The sequence below is a fragment of the Frankliniella occidentalis genome, unplaced genomic scaffold (assembly GCF_000697945.3).
Source record: "Frankliniella occidentalis isolate FOCC.00 unplaced genomic scaffold, Focc_3.1 Scaffold136, whole genome shotgun sequence".
In the NCBI taxonomy this organism is placed as follows: domain Eukaryota; kingdom Metazoa; phylum Arthropoda; class Insecta; order Thysanoptera; family Thripidae; genus Frankliniella; species Frankliniella occidentalis.
The window spans coordinates 112,423-131,181 of NW_026267263.1; the positions used below are offsets into that span (position 1 = coordinate 112,423).

Consider the following 18,759-nt stretch of genomic DNA (forward strand, 5'->3'; position numbering starts at 1 on the left):
AGTTAATTTTTACGGGTTGCAATTTTTGGATACAAAATGGCGGATTAGCTACCCACGTGACCCCTCTCAGCCAATCAGAGCTAGCGCCTCCGTTCGCGGGTCTCTCCCCAATATAGGACTCTAGCCCGGGCTGGCGGCGGTGCGTTTACCCCGTGTGGGCCAGCTGATGAAAAAGAGCGCGGTTTTCAAATCTCGACGATCAAACCAAGTATTTTAGGGTAAAATACTTCTCCCGGTACACGGTTTGCAAATCAGCGGGTGTAAAATATTTAACTCTTTACTACTCACATCATTTATCTTTAGGATATACGTGATAGCAACAATTTTTGAAATATTTACAGTATCTTAGATATATCAAGGTATATTGAAGAGGATAGTGAGAATTGAAGCTCTGGGTCGAATAGGGGAATTATTTCCTGTTGGGGTACGAAAGCCACACCGAAATGCCAAGTGCAATACACAAATATCGGGTATTTTAAAAGTCCAGCCGGAGATAGCCCGGGCGAAACGCGTTTACTCCGGGGCTAGACCAAGCAGAGCGGTGGAGGGGGGCAGGCTAGCGCGTGCCAGCGAGCGGCTAGCCACCGCTGGCCACGCGCCGTTTACGCCGGGGCCAACTTCCCCCACCACCGACATAGCACGCGCTAGCCTCCGCGGTGTAAACATAGTATATGGTATAAGTGAGGCTATTTCAGAGAGATGAAAAATTAACTGGTCTAAAGTATGACGATGGAGATGGCTTTGTATGCTAGAAAGAAGACCGAGCTCATCACAAATTTTTCAATTGAGGTAGTCTCAACATTTCTGTTGAACACACAAATTAACACGAATCTTGTCTTGAGTATGTGAGTAATAAACGTATTGACATTTTCAGTATTTGGTACTTTGTTACATTGTCATTATTTTATTTTTATTTTGTTAATGTCAAAAGAACTAGTTTTTTCATCGCTGTCAAATCTACGTCTCTATGTTATTTCCCCTAGCATTTTACCGTCAGTATCTCTAAGGGATTATTTCAAGCAAACTATACAAATTCCACCGCAAATCGTTACCTACTCATGTTGTTTGATTCGTTGGGAATATTCGAAGCCCGGTAGTCTACCTTCGACCGTAACAAGTTTTTATTAAAGCCAGCAACCTGGCGGATCCGACCTGCAACCCTATCCAGTTTGTATCTCAGGTATGTCGTTCTTTGACTCTTTGTTAGATACCCTTTTTAAGTTTCCATAACCTAGTGATTTTGAGTGTGGGAAACATGATAAGGTATCTATGATTGCTCTATAGCACTTATGTTGAAGACAGTGTTCCCGTCAGTTGGTTCAGTTCGTCATAATGTAGATCAAATGACTGGAGTCTAACAGAAAACATCTGGTTTATTTCATAATTATTAATTTTAGAGTTTTAGTTGCTACGTTGCCTGACCTATCTGATACACCGATTACAGGATGCCTGTCAACCGGGCAGCCTGTTCAAGCGGGAGAGAGAAAACTGTCAACATGCCCAAGCTGATATGTTCCAGCAAGTACCGCAAGTACCACAAGCCAAGGGTTCGACTTCAGATGTGGACTATAGTAACTTGGATATCATAAAAGCTACTCAGGTATGTGTGTTGCAAATTTTTCAGGTATACCTTTAAGATCATGACCATTTCCTCCACAACTAATTTAATTATGTTGCCTCAGAATGGAGCATTAGAAAGGTGTAAGCAGCTTATTGATGAGGGTTTTGATATAAATCAAAGAGACACTGAAAATGTGACTCTGCTGCATTGGGCTGCAATCAATAATCGTAAAGAAATAATCCGCTTTTACATATCCCGTGGGGCACTAGTTGATGCTGTTGGTGGGGATTTGATGGCCACTCCTCTGCATTGGGCAACAAGGTAGGAGTATGGAATCTGCCATATTATTTTAGCCTAGAAAATGATTGATTACGACTCCAGATAATATTTTCTAATTTAAAATTTGAACAACGTTAAAATTGTGACTTAAAATTCCAGGGCAGGACATTTGGGAGCTGTAGTGCTTCTGATGCAACATGGTGCAGATCCCTTAATATGTGATGGTGATGGACTGCAGTGCATTCACATTGCTGCCCAATTAGGATTTGCAGGGATCATGGCATATTTCATTGCTAAGGGCGCCAACATGGATGGACAAGATCGAGGTGGAATGACACCCCTCATGTGGAGCGCATACCGAGTCACCAGGTGCGCAAGTTCAAGGTTGTTGTTCCCCACATTACACTCTTTATCAATTTACAAATATGACACATCAAACTGGACTTCCAGTTCATATATAAGTCACCCAAAGTCAAATACAATTTTAAGTTTCAATACAGATTTTGCTTATTTTTTTCTTTCTCACTGGTTATGACAACAACTCATGTAATGGTATCTTATTTATCCTTCTCTTAATTTGCACAATTCATATTAGTTTTTGAGTAAATGAGCAATACTGTAATTGAATTACTGTCTATATTTAGTTTACTGTTCTATAAAATACTTGTTTTATTTTGTTTAGTTTTGATGTGTCAATTTTATGCTGGGATGAATTTTGTAGATAATTTTTTGTAAGCTGCCCAACCTCTAAGATTCAAAATTTTTCACCTGAGTTTGTGTGCCATCATTTATCAATAGAGTGGCCTCTGGGGAACCTTCTTTCTAACTACTTATTATAGTGTTTCTCCTAACTTATTGACACAGTGCAGTGCATCTTGTCTGAAGTAGATGAAGAATTGCCAATGAATCTTATTACATAGTTTTAAAAGCACTTTCAAAATTTTTCTTTGTGGAGCTTAAATTTTTTTTTTTTTTCATTGTGCCATTTAAAAAAATCAAACATAATCTATTACTTAAATTTTTCTCTAATACTTTCTTTGTATGTGTGCGCTCTGGACATTGTGGGATTCAGCTCCCGGTAATGAACACCATTTTAATTATTGTGCTGCCACCTTGTGTTTGTTGCCTTGCCACGCAGAAATGTCTCTTCACAACTGTGTCACATTCATGGGAAAATGTCTGCTGTGCAGCAATTCAAATATTTAAACACGAAGTAATTCTCTGTTACCTTGCTATTGCCCTTAGTATCACAAGGATCTAAAGCATTTTCTCTTTTTTTTTTTTTAGAGGAACAAATGCAATTATGTACAGAAAAACATTGTTTTAGTTTGTTCAAATCCTGAGAGCTGTAATCCTCAAATCCTTTTTTCATAATTTAATTGGCTCTGTTCTCCTATAATCCTACCATTCAGAAAACAACATAATGGAGTCAAATATTTAGTTTGGTCACCTTGACAAGTTACATAAATAACAGTTGTGGCATCTCTGTTCCATCACACTGTTAGTTGTCAGATTAACTTTGGGATTTGTTTGAGTGGCCTCTTGGTATATAATCTGATTTTGGGAAAGTAATGATTATGTTGCATAATTATTTTCAGGGTTGATCTCTAGCAATCATGCTTTTTGCTTCTAGCTTGTGGTTCATTTTTAGTTTTTCAAAGTGAATGGAGCAGTGTACAAGTTTGTAGCAAGATATGTTGTGAAGCATAACAATGCACTGCTTTAGCTCATAGATTGTTCATTAAAAATGTTGGTAGTTTGGTAAATTGCAAACACAGCTTCTATCAATCTAAACATTAGAACTAGCAGTTTTCTAGACAGTTTGATTCCTACAACCACTGGCAGTTAATGTATCTCATATACATTAAGGATATGTTTTACTTCATTCTGTTATTTTTTTAAATTACAAAATAATTTTAATTGTCCTTATTTTAGTCTGGATCCAACTCGTATGCTGTTAACTCTTGGAGCATCTTCAGCATTTCAAGATAATTTTCATGGAAACACTGCAATTCATTGGGCCATAGTTGCACGCAACTCTACTGCTGTCACAACATTGGTAACAAATGGTGCTAACCTCACAACCCGCAATAATACTGTGAGTTGCCCAAGTTTTAGTACTACAAATTTCCACATACCTAATTTTCTTTATTCAAAGATCGGTTCTTTATTTTTTTACATTAATAGTCAACTGAAATTTCTTTTTTTATATAGGGACAAACGCCTTATGATCTACTTAAAGGAAATAGAGACATGTTTCTTAGTGAGAAAGTGCTGGAAAAAATGGAAGAGGTGGAGAGAAATTCCAGACCAAAGTCTACATGTGATCGACTTACTAAAAATAAGGTATACTTAAATTTGGTAACATTTCACATGCTTTGGATAAAGAAAAACATATGTACTCATAACCAAAATTTACTAAAATATGTGTTATATAACTAATTGTTTCCAGAAAGTTAAGGTGTGGATCACAGGTCTTATTCCAGCTTCAGGCATTTTTATTATTGGACAATTATTTCAGTCATCAATTCCAGTACCAATTAAGTGTGTTATTCTTTTGTTAAGTTATGTATTTGGATATTTTGCACGCCCTTACGTGTGTAACGACAAATATTTTACTGTTCTTCCCCTTGCAACTTATTTTGGAACAAAGGTAATTTTCATACACTATAGACACTGTTCAGTACGACTGTGTACTACCCTAGTTATTATTTTTTACTCTTGTATTTGATGTGTTTTCCAGTTTTGGGTTTACATGACATGGCTGGTTTGGATAGTGCCTCATGTAAATATCTGGTCCACCATTGCTATGCTTATCAGTTCTATACTTCTTTGGTACAATTTCTTGAAAGTTTGGAAAGGTGATCCGGGTATTGTGTCAAGCACAAGAGAGGAGAAATTCAGGGTAAATCTATACTGCTCATAGATTAAGATATTTTTGGACTGTATATAAAATTTGCCTCTCTATTCCAGCTCATCATTGATGAAGCCGAAAAAAGAGGATTTGACTCCCGCTCCTTTTGTAGTTCATGTCTAGTACATAAACCTCTTCGCTCGAAGCATTGTGGTGTGTGTGACCGCTGCATTGCCAAACATGATCATCATTGTCCATGGGTTTCAAACTGTATTGGTTTGTATTTCATATTTTGAACTGTTAGTGGGTTTTGCACTAGAAAGACTGACACCTCAGTAAAATAATGATAATACTTAAATTTCATTTTCATTTTTTTGTAGGAGAGAAAAATCATCGTCACTTTATTGGCTATTTGATCATGCTTTTAGTTATGATCTTTTTTATGATTTATGGTGCTTCACAGTATTGGCAGAAAGCCTGTGATATACCGTCGTCTTCAGGATTTTTCGGAAGTGAGTTCCTTCACTTAAAATAAATTTTGATGTTTTGCGTTATCATATCTACATCTAAACTATACCTTGCTACTTGTTTCAGGCCTCATTGCCTCTGCCCAGTGTGATGCATGGGTCATGTGGATCACATTCAATTGTTTCCTACATGCTATTTGGGTGTTCTTGCTTCTTGGTTGTCAAACTTACCAGGTATGTGTCATGCTGTTAACATACTATTATGTGCTGTGGTAACTTCTCATTTCATTGGTATCTGTTCTAACACAATAAATCTCTTTCATCAGATTGTAATTTTGGGTATGACAACAAATGAAAGATTAAACCATTGGCGCTATCAACATTTTCAGCAGGGAGGTGTCTCCCATAGTCCATTCCATAGAGGATATTTCCAAAATTTAGTTGATTTCTTTGGCTGGCATTGTTTTGGATTATTGCACCCAGATCAAACAGATTGGTCAAAGACATTTCATGTGGGTGCGGAGGCAGAACACCCATTACTTAACACCAAAGAAAACTACCAATATGTTTAAAACACATATTAATGTTAGCCGGAGTAAGTGCCATTCCCAGACTGTTAATTTTCGTAAGCTGAATAGCGGGGTCAGACTGAGATGCAGCACACCCAAGTAGAGTGCTCTACGCACAAATTAAATTGTAAGTAAAATTTTATGTGGTGCTGTATTTTCCAGGACCATTATCCAAGCTGAATAGTAAAGAAACTTGCAGTTTATGGGGGATGATACTCATTGTTCTTCAATGTGTTAAATAAGTTTCACGTCAATTAACGTAATGTTATTTTATATTTATTTGTGAGTTTGGAGTTAAGCTTACTGCTGATTGAGGAAAATCTATATTGAGCTTTTGCCCTTTTATAAAGAATTTGCTGAATTAGTGCAGTGTAAAGTTGCTAACCTGTAGCACTCTGGAAATTTTGAGAAGTTTTGGATTCAGGTGATGAAGTACTGTATTTAGAATAGTTATTATTTCTCCCTACGCTGGACATAGGGTGCAGTCTGCCTATTGATCAACTACATATTAACATGTAACATTTTTGAGATTACCCCTTCTGTATTGTGCTAACATGTCAACATTCATTTTATAATGTGATTTAGTATTTTCATACAGCTATAAGAATAGTTTGTGCATCTTGGCTCTACCATATTCAAAACCACTCATCAATTTGATTGGTTTTCTTATGGTATTGATCAAACGCTCAGGAAAAGATAAAGTTAAGTTTGATTTGAAGCTCGACTTGTTACAAACCGCTTGTCCCTTTTGTAAAGCACACACGGCGCTTCGGCGCTTTGGCGCGGCGCTGGTAAAACCACGCAAGGTACGTATCAGTATTTTTTTTTATTTTTTTTTGACATTTTCAGACAACTTGTATATTGTGATAGACGGAAACTTCCTCTTTCCAATAGTATAGGTCTCAAAAATCATCCCTAAACAGAGTTGCGTGATTTCGCCAGCACTGGAGAGCCATCCGTGCTTTGCAATAGGGACATAAGCAACACAAAACAAAAAAAATAAATAAAAAAATTCTCCAACTCCAACAATTTTTTGTTAACACATGTATTCTAAAAATATGTCAAGTTGTATGGTTTTCATTTTAGTAAGTCAGTTTGTTATATTTTAAACAAATGTTAAAATATCTGGGGTTCTACAACTGTGTGTTACACAAGTAGTACATCATTACCCATACCTTGTAAGTATAATTTAATCTATACACATGTGATTTGAGCTTTTTAAAGACGAAACCTTGATTGGAGTATTAAGACAACTGATTAGTTTTAAGTTTATTAGGCAAGTTTTGATGCAAGCTGTAACCAGTTATTTTTGGCCATTTAGTGTGCTGTACATATGTTGTGTTTTAATAATCAATTTCTTTAGATATCTTATTCAGTCCAAAACAAATTCCCAGTTTTGTTTATGCCAAAATGAGGGAAATGTTGTCAATTAAGTTTATTACTGCTTTTCATATCATTTTGAACAAATGTTATATTTTGTACAAACGAAATAACTTGCTAATGCAATGTGCACGAAAAATAGTATCACTAATGCAATGCTCCAATTATAGGTATGTGACAGAATATTTGGTGTAATACCAAAACGCATTGTTTATGTCTCTGGTTTTGCTACACCCCTACTTCTATTTGTGTATTGGCGACATATCTCTTTATTATCCATTTTAAAGGTACAGTGTGTGGTTGTGTTTGACTGCAGTCTTATCAATGTCTTAGACTAGAAACATCAACATCTAGAAATCACAAAACAGCATTTTACTTTTAATACAACATTCCTTTGCTTATCTTTCGTATGACGACCATCCTGTGTGGTCTGAAATAAAGTCATTTCACATAGGCATATAAGATACTGTAGGATTCTATCCTTGTTGGGGAGAAAATTTGTACTTAATACTGTTTCCATATTGCCTTATTGTGCAATATAATTTACATTGATCTCAGTTAAGATATTGAGTATAGTCCAGTGTCTGTCTTTTGCTTCTTATGACAAGTTGTGGGTCCTCTATAATCATTTATCCTCTTGCACTGGGCCTCATTTGTGTCTGGAAGCTGTGATATAATTTTAGTCATTCAGTAGAGCCTAATCTTCTTACTTTCAACATTTAACAGTTTCATAATGTCAACTTTTTGAATCTAGTTATAATGTCAAATTTTTGTGGGAAAAATCCCTTGTTATACAACCATACGTCTTGCCTAATAATTAATTTGTACCCCTTTCCTTGCATTTTCCTCTATCCTAATAAAAACATTTTACTGATCAAACTGTGTCTGTGTGAAAGTAAAAGGACTCCTCCCCAATCCGTGACAGTGTGTGTGTCAGCCCGCCTCAGGCGGCCTGAGACTTGTCGGCGTCGGGGAACAACTCCGCCACGAGGCTCTTCTTGTTGACCTTGCCCATCGGGTTCCTCGGCACTTGCGGCACGACGCGGAGCGTCCTCGGCAGCGAGTAGGGCGGCAGCCTCTCGCGGCCCCAGTCCCGCAGCTGGTCCAGGCTGTGTGTGTCCGAGGCGCCCTCCCGCAGCCGCACCACGGCGGCCACGCTCTGGCCCCAGGTGTCGTCCGGGAGCCCGACCACGGCGCAGTCGCTGATGTCGGGGTGGCCCAGCAGGCACGTCTCCACCTGCACGGCGCTCACCTTGTAGCCCCCCGTCTTGATGATGTCGACCGACGTCCGGCCCAGGATCTTGTAGGCACCGTCCACGAACTCGCACGTGTCACCTGCATGTGCAACAAGTCAATTTTAGGGGGGCAGGTTGGGACCTATGGTACACATAATTTGTTTACGGGCCTCAATTAGGGTTCAGCGCTGTACAAGTGTTTCGGAGGCCTCGATACATGCGGGTGGTATTTTACCTGTTGGGGTAACTTTATCGATGACGTCTTGAAAGCCCCCCAGGCTTCTGGCTCACCGTCCCCTACTTACCGGTCTTGAACCAGCCATTCGCGGTGAATTCCTTGGCCGTGGCGTCGGGCTTGTTCCAGTAGCCCGTGCACACGTTGGGGCCCTTGACGAGCAGGTTGCCGACGGTGGGCTTGCCGTCCTTGACGCGGAGGGTGGTGCCGTGCGCGTCGCCCTCGCACAGGATCTCCTCGCGCGGCTGCGTGTCCGTGGCGGGCCGCACGAGGCGCACTCGCGTCTGCGGCAGGGGGTTCCCGACGAAGCCCGGGCGGCGCTCGCTCTGAGGCTCGAGCGGGTTGGAGAGCACCATGCCCACCTCGCTCATGCCGAAACGCTCGAGCAGGCGGTGGCCCGTGATGCGCTCCCAGCGCTCGAACAGCGGCACCGGCAGCGGCGCCGACCCGCTCGCCATCAGCCTCATCTTGGTCCTCGTCGTGTCTTTGACGTGGTCGCGCCCCTCCGGCGTGCTGCCCACCGTCGCGTGGTACTCGTCGACCAGCTTGGCGTAGCTGGTAGGCACGGCCATGAACACGTTGACGCGCCCGGGCTGCTCACTGAGCATCTCGGTCCACACCTGGCTGGCCGAGAACTTGGGCAGCATCGTGATCCTGGAGGGCGGGAACAGCGGCTTCATCAGGACACAGATGTGGCGGCGACGCCGGGCGGCCACTCGACTCGCGCACCCACCTGCCGCCCGCGGCCAGCGGGCACAGCAAGGCGTTCATGATGCCGTGCATGTGGTGCAGCGGCAGCGCGTGCAGCACGTTGTCCTCGGGGCCGATGCGCCACGCGTCCAGCAGCGCCTGCACCTGGGCAGCGAGGTTACCGTGACTCAGCAGCACGCCTACGGACAGCCAGGACACCACGTTCGTTATCCACTCCTCTCAGATAAGAGAAACAGCTCATTATGGGATTCTCGCGCGCACCCTTTGGAAGGCTGGTGGTCCCGGACGTGTAGATGATCATGGCGCCGTCGGCGCCGTCGTCTTTCCCGCTGGCCGCGCGGTCCTCCCCGTCGAGCCCTGCGCAGCAGAAACGTGCGGCCTGGTGACGAAGTGGTCCTCGAACGCCATATCCTGCTCTCTGCTCCACCTCTGCGACACGCACTCGGGTCGGCGTCGGCGGCGGCCGCGGCGCGCAGGTCGTCCCCGATGAGCAGCAGGGTCGGCGCGCTCGCCGCGGAGTCGGGGCCGGCGGCCAAGGGCGCGAGCCGCGTCGCGGTGGAGGGCGTGGCCATGAGGAGGCCGGCGCCGCTGTCCTCCACGAAGTACTTCAGCGAGGACTCGGGGTGCAGCGGGCTCAGCGGCACGGCTGCGGCATTCGGTGGACCGAGGTGTGAAACGTGCGTGACGAGAAGGTATACTCGATGATGGGACTTCCCCCGCCCGCTTACCGATCTGGCCGCTGATCCAGCACGCCCACAGGGCCATGACGTAGGAGGCGTCGTTGGGGCACAGGAAGGCGACGCGCTGGCCGCGACGGCCCTCCAGCGACTCGGACACCTTGTCGGCCAGCAGGCGGCTGCAGCGCCACAGCCCGGCGTACGTGTACTCGGCGTGGCGGTCGCGCAGCGCCGTGTTGGCCGCGAAGCCCACCGCTCGCCGGAACACTGCCTGCGGGTCAATCACTCAATTCGTACTTTTGTCGTTTCTTATTATTTTCCGGAGAAGGGTGTATGGATTTTTTTTAACGCATTGTTTTTCCGTGCGACCCAAGGGTCTCTAAACTTACGGTCCGCATGGCGACGCTGGTGTGCAGGGGGCGTGCGCGCAGGCCCGCCGGGGCCGCCGTCGCCGTCAGGCCGGCGAGCGCCCGGATGCACCGCCCCGGCAGCCGCGGTAGCAGCAGCGACGTCACTGTCATGGCCGCCGACCTGATAAAAACCAAAGCAATACACGCCACCGCGGCGGTGCAGAGAGCTGTGCGGCCGGGTCACGCGGCCTGGGTGCCGGGCGGGGCCGCCGCGGCCGCGCGGAGAAGGCGACACCTCACGACGACGACGACGCCCTCCGCGCCGACACTTACCGGTCTTGCGGGCGCCGCGACGAGCGATCAGCTGACTGCCACTTCCTCGTAGACAAGCGTGCGATGCGTGGCCGCGACCTCAAAGGGTTCTCGGAGCGCTCTCGGTCGGTGGCGCACTGACGGCGAGGGGGCGCGGGGCGATGGGCGTAGGTCACCGCGCGTACAGCACCACGCCGCGCCGCGCTGCTTCACACTGACTTCGGGCCGACCCGGGCCTGGCCCCGCGCGCGCCGCGCCCGACTTGGGTCGTATCGGCCAGCTGCTGTGCTGTCCGGCCGCGCCGCGCCGCGCCGCGTACTTTCGCTTGTCGGTCAGTGCTATATCCAGTTGAGAATTTTGTCGTTTCCACGCTCAGCGTGCGCTCACGCTGGCGTGTGCGCATAGGGCGAGAGGGGAAGCGGGGGGCAAAGAGGGTTAGCAGTTCTTCCGCCGCTGCCTCGGCGCACCCTGCCGACCCTGCCCCTCGCCCGCCTCACGCCGGCGTGAGTGCGCGCTGCGCTAAGCGTGAAAACGACCAATTCTTAACTGGATATAGCACAGTACTACTGCCCTTACCGCGAGGGGTGGCGTGGCGTGGCGGGAAGGCGGGCGGGGCAAGGGCCGGCAGTCCCCGCAGGTCGCGGCCGCGGCGCGACTCGTGTCTCGAACGCGAGTGGGTAGTAACCGGATCATCAGCGGCAGCAGCATCTCCCGCCGCGGGGGGCGAGGGGCCGGCGGCGGGGCGGGACGCCGAGCTCGGCCATGCTAACGAGGTGGACCCCGCGCACAAAGTAGTAACCTCGGTGGGCGCTGTCGCTTGTCGCGTGCGCCTGCCACCGAGACACACCTACTGTACTTCTTACCCACGGCAGGAAGAGGCCTAGCGCCATGCGGCTGAGGTAGTGGGGGGCGCAGGGGGCGACGGGGTGATCTGCTCGGGGGGCACCCCACCCAGGCCCAACGGCCGCCCCGCTGACGCGCAGATGAGAGGTCCCCGCCCCCGGTCGGTCTGACCGCTCTGGACGTCCAGGTCTGTGCGGTCCACACCCGAGCAGCGGCGCGGCGGCGCGGCCAGGCCACCAGCCGGGTCCCCAGTCCACGCTCTGCCTCCGCGTGAGCCGGTCCAGGAAAACGAAACGAGAAGCAGCTCCAGCGACAACCACAGCAAGATGGATCGCTTCGCGGATCGCGTCGCCATCGTCACGGGGGTCAGCTCCGGCATCGGCGAGCAGATCACCGAGCAGCTCGTAAAGGCCGGCGTCGTGGTGGTTGGCGTCGCCCGGCGGCAGCAGCGACTCACAGTGAGTACGACGGGGAGATTTCCTGGGGGTCCTTGCATGGAGGGGGGTGGGCTTCACCTACCCCGCGACTTCGCCATTAGCAGGGTTGACGCAACACCTCACCCCCGCGCTGTCGGGCTTGCTGCTTCCCCCCCCCCCCTTTCTCCCTCGAGAGCGTTTACTGGTTTACTGACGCCCCCTGCCCTTCCAGGAACTGGCCGCCCGGCTGGCTAGCGAGAAGGGCAAGTTGCACCCGATCGCCGCCGACTTCTCGCGCGAGGACGAGATCCGCCGGGTGTACCAGTGGGTGGACGACAACCTGGGAGGCGTGTCTGTCATCGTCAACAACGCCGCCGTGCTCACCCTCGTGGCCTTGCAAAGTGAGTGTTTGCGGTTTCCTTCCCGCACGTTCAGTTCGACTGCATTCTCCAGGGGATTGGGAAAAAATTCTGAAGCGTGACCACACTGTGGTCACGCGGCACTGAACGTGTTCAAATCTATTTTTTTTCAATGAGTTATTTTGCTGCCCCCTTACACAGACCTAGACGTCTCCACGGTACAGCAAGTCGTCAACCTCAACCTAACATCCGTAATGTTGAGCTGTAGGGAGGCTATGCTGAGCATGAAGAAACACGCCATCAAGGACGGGCACATCATCAACATCAACAGGTGGGCGGGGTGGCGCTCTTAGCTCTTATCTGTGTTTAGTAAAAGTTACAAAACTGTAATTTCTCCAATGTTTGTTATTTTTAACCCATATTGCAGTGTTGCCGGACATATCGTCTTAAACATGTCCCCGCAGTACTCCACCACTGTGTACGCCGCCACCAAGCACGCCATTACCGCTTTCTGCAAAGGCCTGCGCTACGACGTTCAAGCCATGGAGGGCTTTAAAATCCGAGTCACGGTAAGTGCAAAAAAAATAAAAAAATCTTAACTGAATAGATATTATAGTCGTCTCGACAAGTTCCGCTCCAGCTGGCCAGGCGCCCCTAAGGCAAGTTGCTCTTCCCCCCAAGGAAAACGTTTAACTCACGATTACGTATTTGTGACCCACATTGTGAACTACGGAGGTCACGACTTTTGCACATGTGTGAGATCACAATTAGGTCACATAAACGTCATATGACGGTATCGTGAGTAAAACGTTTCCATTGGGCCCTAGCTCTCCCGTCGCGCAGTCCGTCGCAAGTAGCCCACGGCACGGCCGGCAGTCGTCCCCTATGATTACGGTATAGTGGCGGACTTTTTCACGTGACCAACTACCATAATCCACCTTAATCTTTACCTTACCCGCCCGATGCTTCCTTTTACCACGGCAATGTGCTTGACACGCGTCCGATGCTTGTCGCGTGCGTGACGTGACGCGTGCTTGATAGCCCGCCGCCTGCCCCATACGCACCGCCACTAGGGCGTTCCATTTTTAAATCGGTATGCCGGAACGCAGGTAAAATGAAAGTATACGTTGTGGAGGTTACAACAATGCTAAGCGGAGGTGGCTGCGATGTCGGGAACCATGCGCAAGAACGAATTTTATGTCTTTGTCACTTTCGCGCCAATTTTCCCTCACGGTGGTTTTTCGCGTGCCTCGGCCGCGGCCACGCGGTCGAGGCCGGGGACCTGCCATGCACGGACACCCTAGGGTAGGTACTTGAAGTTTGTCATGTCGCCGGTACCGCGCGGCATCACGTTACGGTGGGCGTAACGCTTCAGTGAAAACCAGTATTTTCGCTGCAGCGGTGCACACATTCAGCGAATGGCGACCGGGTTTGTGCGAGAACGTGGCAAATATTCACTGTTATGGATGGCCCAACGCTAATCTATAACATTTACCGGCATCATAGGCAAAAGTCAAAAAAACACGTTTTGCGGCAATTCCGCCTGTCAACTAGGCAACATCTGTACACACATGAAGACGGCAGGTTGCCTAGTTGGCAGGCGGAATTGCCGCAAAACGTGTTTTTTTGACTTTTGCCTATGATGCCGGTAAATGTTATAGATTAGCGTCGGGCCATCCATAACAGTGAATATTTGCCACGTTATCGCACAAACCCGGTCGCCATTCGCTGAATGTGTGCACCGCTGCAGCGAAAATACTGGTTTTTACTTAAGCGTTACGCCCACCGTAACGTGATGCCGCGCGGTACCGGCGACATGACAAACTTCAAGTACCTACCCTAGGGTGTCCGTGCACGGCAGGTCCCCGGCCTCGGCCGCGCAGCTGCGGCGGGGCACGCGAAAAACCACCCTGAGGGAAAATTGGCGCGAAAGTGACAAAGACATAAAATTCGTTCTTGCGCATGGTTCCCGACATCGCAGCCACCTCCGCTTAGCATTGTTGTAACCTCCACAACGTAAACTTTCATTTTACCTGCGTTCTGGACAGATCGGTGTTCTCGACACCGAAAATGGAACGACCTAACCGCCACGCCGAGGCACGCCACTCACTGCACCGTTCAAGCTTCAGTTCAAAAAAGGGTTATAACGACTGCTTGTTCCGGGTGATTCAGAGCATGCGCCGCCGTGTTGCGGGATTGCATACCCTAGGCGCTATGGCGCCTTACGGGCGGACAGAGTAGGCAAACCCGCCGACAGCGGCGCGTGCTCTGAATCACCCTTCATGCCCGCGTATAAATGTGTTCCAGAGCATTAGCCCCGGAGCCGTGGCCACCGAGATGCTGCCCGGGGAGTATGTCAACAGCTTGGAAGACGTCGAGGACGTCCTGAAGGCCAAGGACGTTGCCGACGCTGTTTGCTACGTGCTATCTTGCCCGCGCTCAGTCGAGGTGAGGCCAGAGGCTCGTCTTTTCAAATCCACACCCAGCTTAAATTATTACTCTCTTACTTTTCAACAATGTATATATTTGAAACATTTCATGTTGCAGATCTCTGAGTTGACGATACGCCCGACTGGAGAAAAAGCATCGTAACAAAATAAGTCCGGGGGCGTTTTTAGTCTTAAGTTGCATGATGATGAGAGATTATGATTGTGAATTTACGATTGTGAAGCACAGCCTTAAACTTAGCCACTAACATAGGCACACAAATAAATGTAAGTAAATGTTACATTGGTTCAGACTTTTGATAAATTACCCGCACGTCAGCGAATGATATTGTTCGCCGTCCTCTCCTGGGTGGCCACCACCTTCGCGTCCACCTCTTTCATGTTCCGGACCAGCCTCTGGTAGACAAGGCTCCGCACGTCCTTCGCCCACATAAAGTCGACGTGGTTGAACTGCTTGAGCGGCACCTCGTGTTTCTCGTGCAGCTTGGGCAGAATTCGCGCCAGGCGGTCGACGTCCTGTTAGAGCACGACAGCGTTAGGCTCACTTCACCTGAATTTATCTAAAACGACACACCTCACGCCTCTCAGAGTCTCTCGCCTTGGGGTCGATGATGCCGTCGTTTGCCGAGTAGTAGAGCGCCACGGGCGAAGAGATGGCGGTGAGATTGTAGTCGCGGGGGTTCGGGTCGTTGGGGCTGGCTAGCGGACGGAAGCGACCTGTTAGCAAACAAACAGATTTCGGTCCATAGGTATCGCACGGTCACAGCTCGACTTTAATCTTTTTGCCTGCGTTCCTCCATTCAGAAAAAACCTACCGGTACCACCTTGTGCGAGGTAAACAAACATATGGAGGTCGTATGAATAAACATTTAAAAAAATAAATCAATGCGCTTCTCGAATTTTATGACCGGAGACGCCGCGCATATTGTGATGGTGCAATACCAACGGCGTGTGGCTACTTACCGCTCTGGCTCGTCGCGCCAAAGTGCTTGATGCACCTGAAACTGGTTCCCCCTGGATGGTACGCCCCGAAGGTCGCCAAGTAGTCCTGCAGCATGCAAAAAAAAGGCTCACGTTTAACAATTCATGCAGTTTCACATAGAGACGAGGTTGTCTGGCGGACGCGGGCGGGCACGCGGGCGGACGTGCGCTGTGCGTGCCGTTGCGCCGTTGCGCTCACCGGCAGCCGCTGGTCGGCGCGGCCCTTCCCCAGCACCTCCTCGTACATGGCGTAGCACATGTTGATGAACGGCGAGTCGTCCATGCAGAAGATGTCCCCGATGTAGTGCAGCAGGTCCGAGCGCGGCCAGATCTCGTGGAACTGATTGCGCGTGAGGTAGCTCTGCGGGTCAGACAGTCCCCGTTGCAGCACGCACGTATACCCCACGGCACCTCCAGGGGAATCTCCTGCGGGTCCGCTCACCTGCAGCCCGTCGCGCACGCGGCCGTCCGAGGCCAGGGTGAAGGTGGTGCGGATGATGCCCCTGCGCAGCCGGATGGACGGCGACATGAGGCTGGAGAGGCGCACCTTGGCGTTGTACTCGGGCCGCTCGCCCAGGAACACCAGGATGGACGAGGTGGCCATGGAGTGGCCGATGAGGTGCAGGGAGGCGGCGCCGGTGCGCGCCAGCACGTGGTCCACCATGGCGGGCACGTCGTACATGCCCATCTCGTGCCAGCTCCACTCCCAGAAGGCCGGGTCGCTCGAGTTGAGGGTGCGGTGGGCGCGCGAGTGCGTGCTGCCGCGCACGTTGCCCAGCCACACGTCGTACCCGGCCTCGTGCAGCACCGTCCCTGCGAGCACACCGTCAGTAAGCACACCGTCAGCACAGAGTCGCCCGGCGGGTAGGCGACCCGCCGCCTCTCGCGTGGCATGGGTTGCCTATCTTGCAGGCGCCCGGGCGAGTGTCGGTCGAACCTCGCTTCGCACCGACCGGCCTGCCTTGAACCAACTGGAACTTCGGGCGGGGCACCGCTACCTAGTACCTACCCAGGTTGGAGTTGTCCTTTCGCATCATCCAGGAGTCGGAGGACGCCAGGTCACCGTGCAGCAGGAGCACGGGCGTGGCCCCGGGGCTGGCGGGAATCCGCACGACGGTGAGGAGGTAGCCGTCCTGGGTGGCCACCTCGTGCCGCTCGCAGCCCGAGTGACCGTTTTGCTTGCACAACGCCGTCTGGAGAACAGACAGCAGGTTTGCCAGTTCGAACACAGAATTATTCACAAAGTTTCTCCTCGGATGCACGGTGGGGCTATTTTGAGGGGCCCTTCACTAAAAAGCGATACCAATTTTTCTGTGCTTTTTTTCTTATTTGTGTTTCGCTTTCTTTGACTTTCTCTGATTTTTTTTCTGTATTTTTCTGATTTTTAAAATTGAATTTCCCTTTTTTCATATTTTCCCCTGATTTTTCTGGGCGTGTACACTGATTCTTAATCAGTGAAGTACCCCCTCAGACAGGCCATCACTCACCGTGCTGGGCGGCGGCTCCGGGACGGGCGGCGACCTGCGCAGCCGGCCGCGGGCGGACTCCAGCTGGCGGCGCAGGACGGCCCGCGCGCCCGACGAGCCCGTGAACACCGTGAACAGCTGCGAGCGAAGCTGGGCCGCGGCGGCGGCGAGCCCGTCCAGCTGTTGACACTCGACGGAGGCGGCCAGCACCGCCAGCAGCGCCAGCACGAGGCGGACGCGCGCCATGCCGACCCGGGAGCACTCGATGACCCGCACGCTGCTCTCTGGGCGCTGGACCAGCCGCGACGCCCGACACTCTCGCACTGCTCGCCGGCCGGTCGGCAAGGTCGGGTCATCCCCGTGTGCGGCGGACTCCTGGAGCCTCGGCGTGCTTCCAGCTTCCAGCGGGGACCTCCCCTCCACGATCAGGTGGTGGTGGGAGGTGCGTGGCCTCTCCGGCGCGGCCCGGTCCGTCTAACTCACCTTGACACCATACCCCCTGCCTGTAGTCGCACTCACCATTCTTCCCTCCTCTCTCCCCCCACCCCTCTCCCCCGCCGCCCGACTCTGTCCCCGACGCTTTTTATTTTTTTTAGAACGAAAACATAGCGAAGATTACACCTGACTTGGCAGTCTCTAGGCAATCGAAACTGACCCATGCCTGACCATATCGTCGGTTGTGTCACATCTCAGAATAATTATTCAGGACTAGTCTTTATTGATTCAGGCGCTCTACTCGTGGGACATCTGGGAGGCGATAACTGTTTCGCGAATGGGGAAGAGTAATCGATCTAGGGAAGCGTGAGAGTCTGGCCGTGATAGCGGGGACTGATTCGTGTTTGATTGAGCAATAATCGAGCGCTTTCGAAGAAGTCTCCCGCATCATTCGACCAGCCGACGCAAGCGCACTCTCAAGTGAGAATACCTGTTTCACGGTTCGCCAAATACACATTTTCACAACGAGTGGCAACAGGCCACCTGCACGATGGTATAAAAAGAAAGTTGGGGGGGATATCAGGAACGCGAGTGTCACCATCAGAAAAGTCTAGTCTACTGTGCTTTAGCTACCAGAAGAAGAGAGAGCGGGTACAACTTAAACAAGCTGAAGTAGAATTATCGAAGACAAACTTTCGGACAACTTTTAAACGCCATTTTTAACAAAGAAAAGAGTGGAAATTTTCAAGTGCTTACGGCACATGCGGTAGATTTAGATGACCAGCATGAGACAGATAGAGTCTGCGGAGGACCGCATGGACGTCAGCAGCATCGTTTTGAGTTGAGGGTTCGATAAGAAGCGTGGGAGAAGGTGGGGGAGCCATGCAGGGGCGGGGGAGTAGGGAAGGGGGAGGCAGTGGAGAAGGCGGAGAAGGAGTCTTCCCGCGTACCGGGTGATTCAGAGAGGACGCAGGACGCAGGTGCAGGCGGGTTTGCCCAGTGGCGGATTCAGGGGGTCTATTGAGATTGTCCGACCTATTTTTCTCTGACCTGGTGGGTGTAGTTAGATTGTCCGGCCTACTTTTCTCCGACCTGGTAATTTTCCCAAAATCCCCAAAAGTGCTGTCTTACCTCGGTTTTGTCCTACTTATCTTTCTCCGACCTCGTCGATATGCTGAAATT

At 49.8% G+C, this 18,759-nt stretch overlaps 4 protein-coding genes across 8 annotated transcripts; 2 read left to right on the forward strand and 2 right to left on the reverse strand.

Moving 5' to 3' along the window:
• The first annotated feature begins 705 nt into the window (after window positions 1-705).
• On the forward strand, window positions 706-6,699 carry LOC113202115 (palmitoyltransferase Hip14). 4 transcript variants are annotated; one of them, XM_026416199.2, is made up of 13 exons: window positions 706-845; window positions 984-1,180; window positions 1,445-1,600; window positions 1,683-1,882; window positions 2,000-2,224; window positions 3,776-3,938; window positions 4,055-4,186; window positions 4,293-4,493; window positions 4,584-4,745; window positions 4,814-4,970; window positions 5,075-5,206; window positions 5,289-5,395; window positions 5,488-6,699. In XM_026416199.2, the coding sequence occupies exons 3-13, from the start codon at window positions 1,511-1,513 to the stop codon at window positions 5,731-5,733; spliced, it is 1,815 nt and encodes a 604-aa protein (XP_026271984.1). In that variant the 5' UTR covers window positions 706-845; window positions 984-1,180; window positions 1,445-1,510; the 3' UTR covers window positions 5,734-6,699. The 4 variants fall into 4 exon arrangements, with proteins under 4 accessions (XP_026271984.1, XP_026271986.1, XP_026271983.1 ...); XM_026416201.2 differs by having other exon boundaries at window positions 845-880; XM_026416198.2 differs by lacking the exon at window positions 706-845 and having other exon boundaries at window positions 852-1,180.
• Window positions 6,700-7,467: 768 nt separating this feature from the next.
• LOC113202116 (malonate--CoA ligase ACSF3, mitochondrial-like) lies at window positions 7,468-11,428 on the reverse strand. 2 transcript variants are annotated; one of them, XM_026416203.2, is made up of 9 exons: window positions 11,207-11,428; window positions 10,652-10,968; window positions 10,358-10,499; window positions 10,020-10,239; window positions 9,734-9,937; window positions 9,553-9,648; window positions 9,314-9,470; window positions 8,651-9,234; window positions 7,468-8,445 (listed from the first exon to the last, which is right to left on the reverse strand). In XM_026416203.2, exons 3-9 carry the CDS (start codon window positions 10,487-10,489, stop codon window positions 8,054-8,056), a joined length of 1,785 nt encoding a protein of 594 aa, XP_026271988.1. In that variant the 5' UTR covers window positions 10,490-10,499; window positions 10,652-10,968; window positions 11,207-11,428; the 3' UTR covers window positions 7,468-8,053. The 2 variants fall into 2 exon arrangements, with proteins under 2 accessions (XP_026271988.1, XP_052126698.1); XM_052270738.1 differs by having other exon boundaries at window positions 10,652-11,428.
• Window positions 11,429-11,562: 134 nt separating this feature from the next.
• LOC113202118 (farnesol dehydrogenase) lies at window positions 11,563-14,976 on the forward strand. Its single transcript, XM_026416205.2, has 6 exons — window positions 11,563-11,931; window positions 12,122-12,290; window positions 12,450-12,579; window positions 12,676-12,817; window positions 14,556-14,696; window positions 14,796-14,976. Exons 1-6 carry the CDS (start codon window positions 11,800-11,802, stop codon window positions 14,838-14,840), a joined length of 759 nt encoding a protein of 252 aa, XP_026271990.1. The 5' UTR covers window positions 11,563-11,799; the 3' UTR covers window positions 14,841-14,976.
• Window positions 14,752-17,608, reverse strand: LOC113202117 (lipase 3-like). The gene is made up of 7 exons (XM_026416204.2): window positions 17,164-17,608; window positions 16,686-16,869; window positions 16,119-16,489; window positions 15,876-16,037; window positions 15,659-15,743; window positions 15,294-15,412; window positions 14,752-15,211 (listed from the first exon to the last, which is right to left on the reverse strand). The coding sequence occupies exons 1-7, from the start codon at window positions 17,386-17,388 to the stop codon at window positions 15,011-15,013; spliced, it is 1,347 nt and encodes a 448-aa protein (XP_026271989.1). The 5' UTR covers window positions 17,389-17,608; the 3' UTR covers window positions 14,752-15,010.
• Window positions 17,609-18,759: the final 1,151 nt, after the last annotated feature.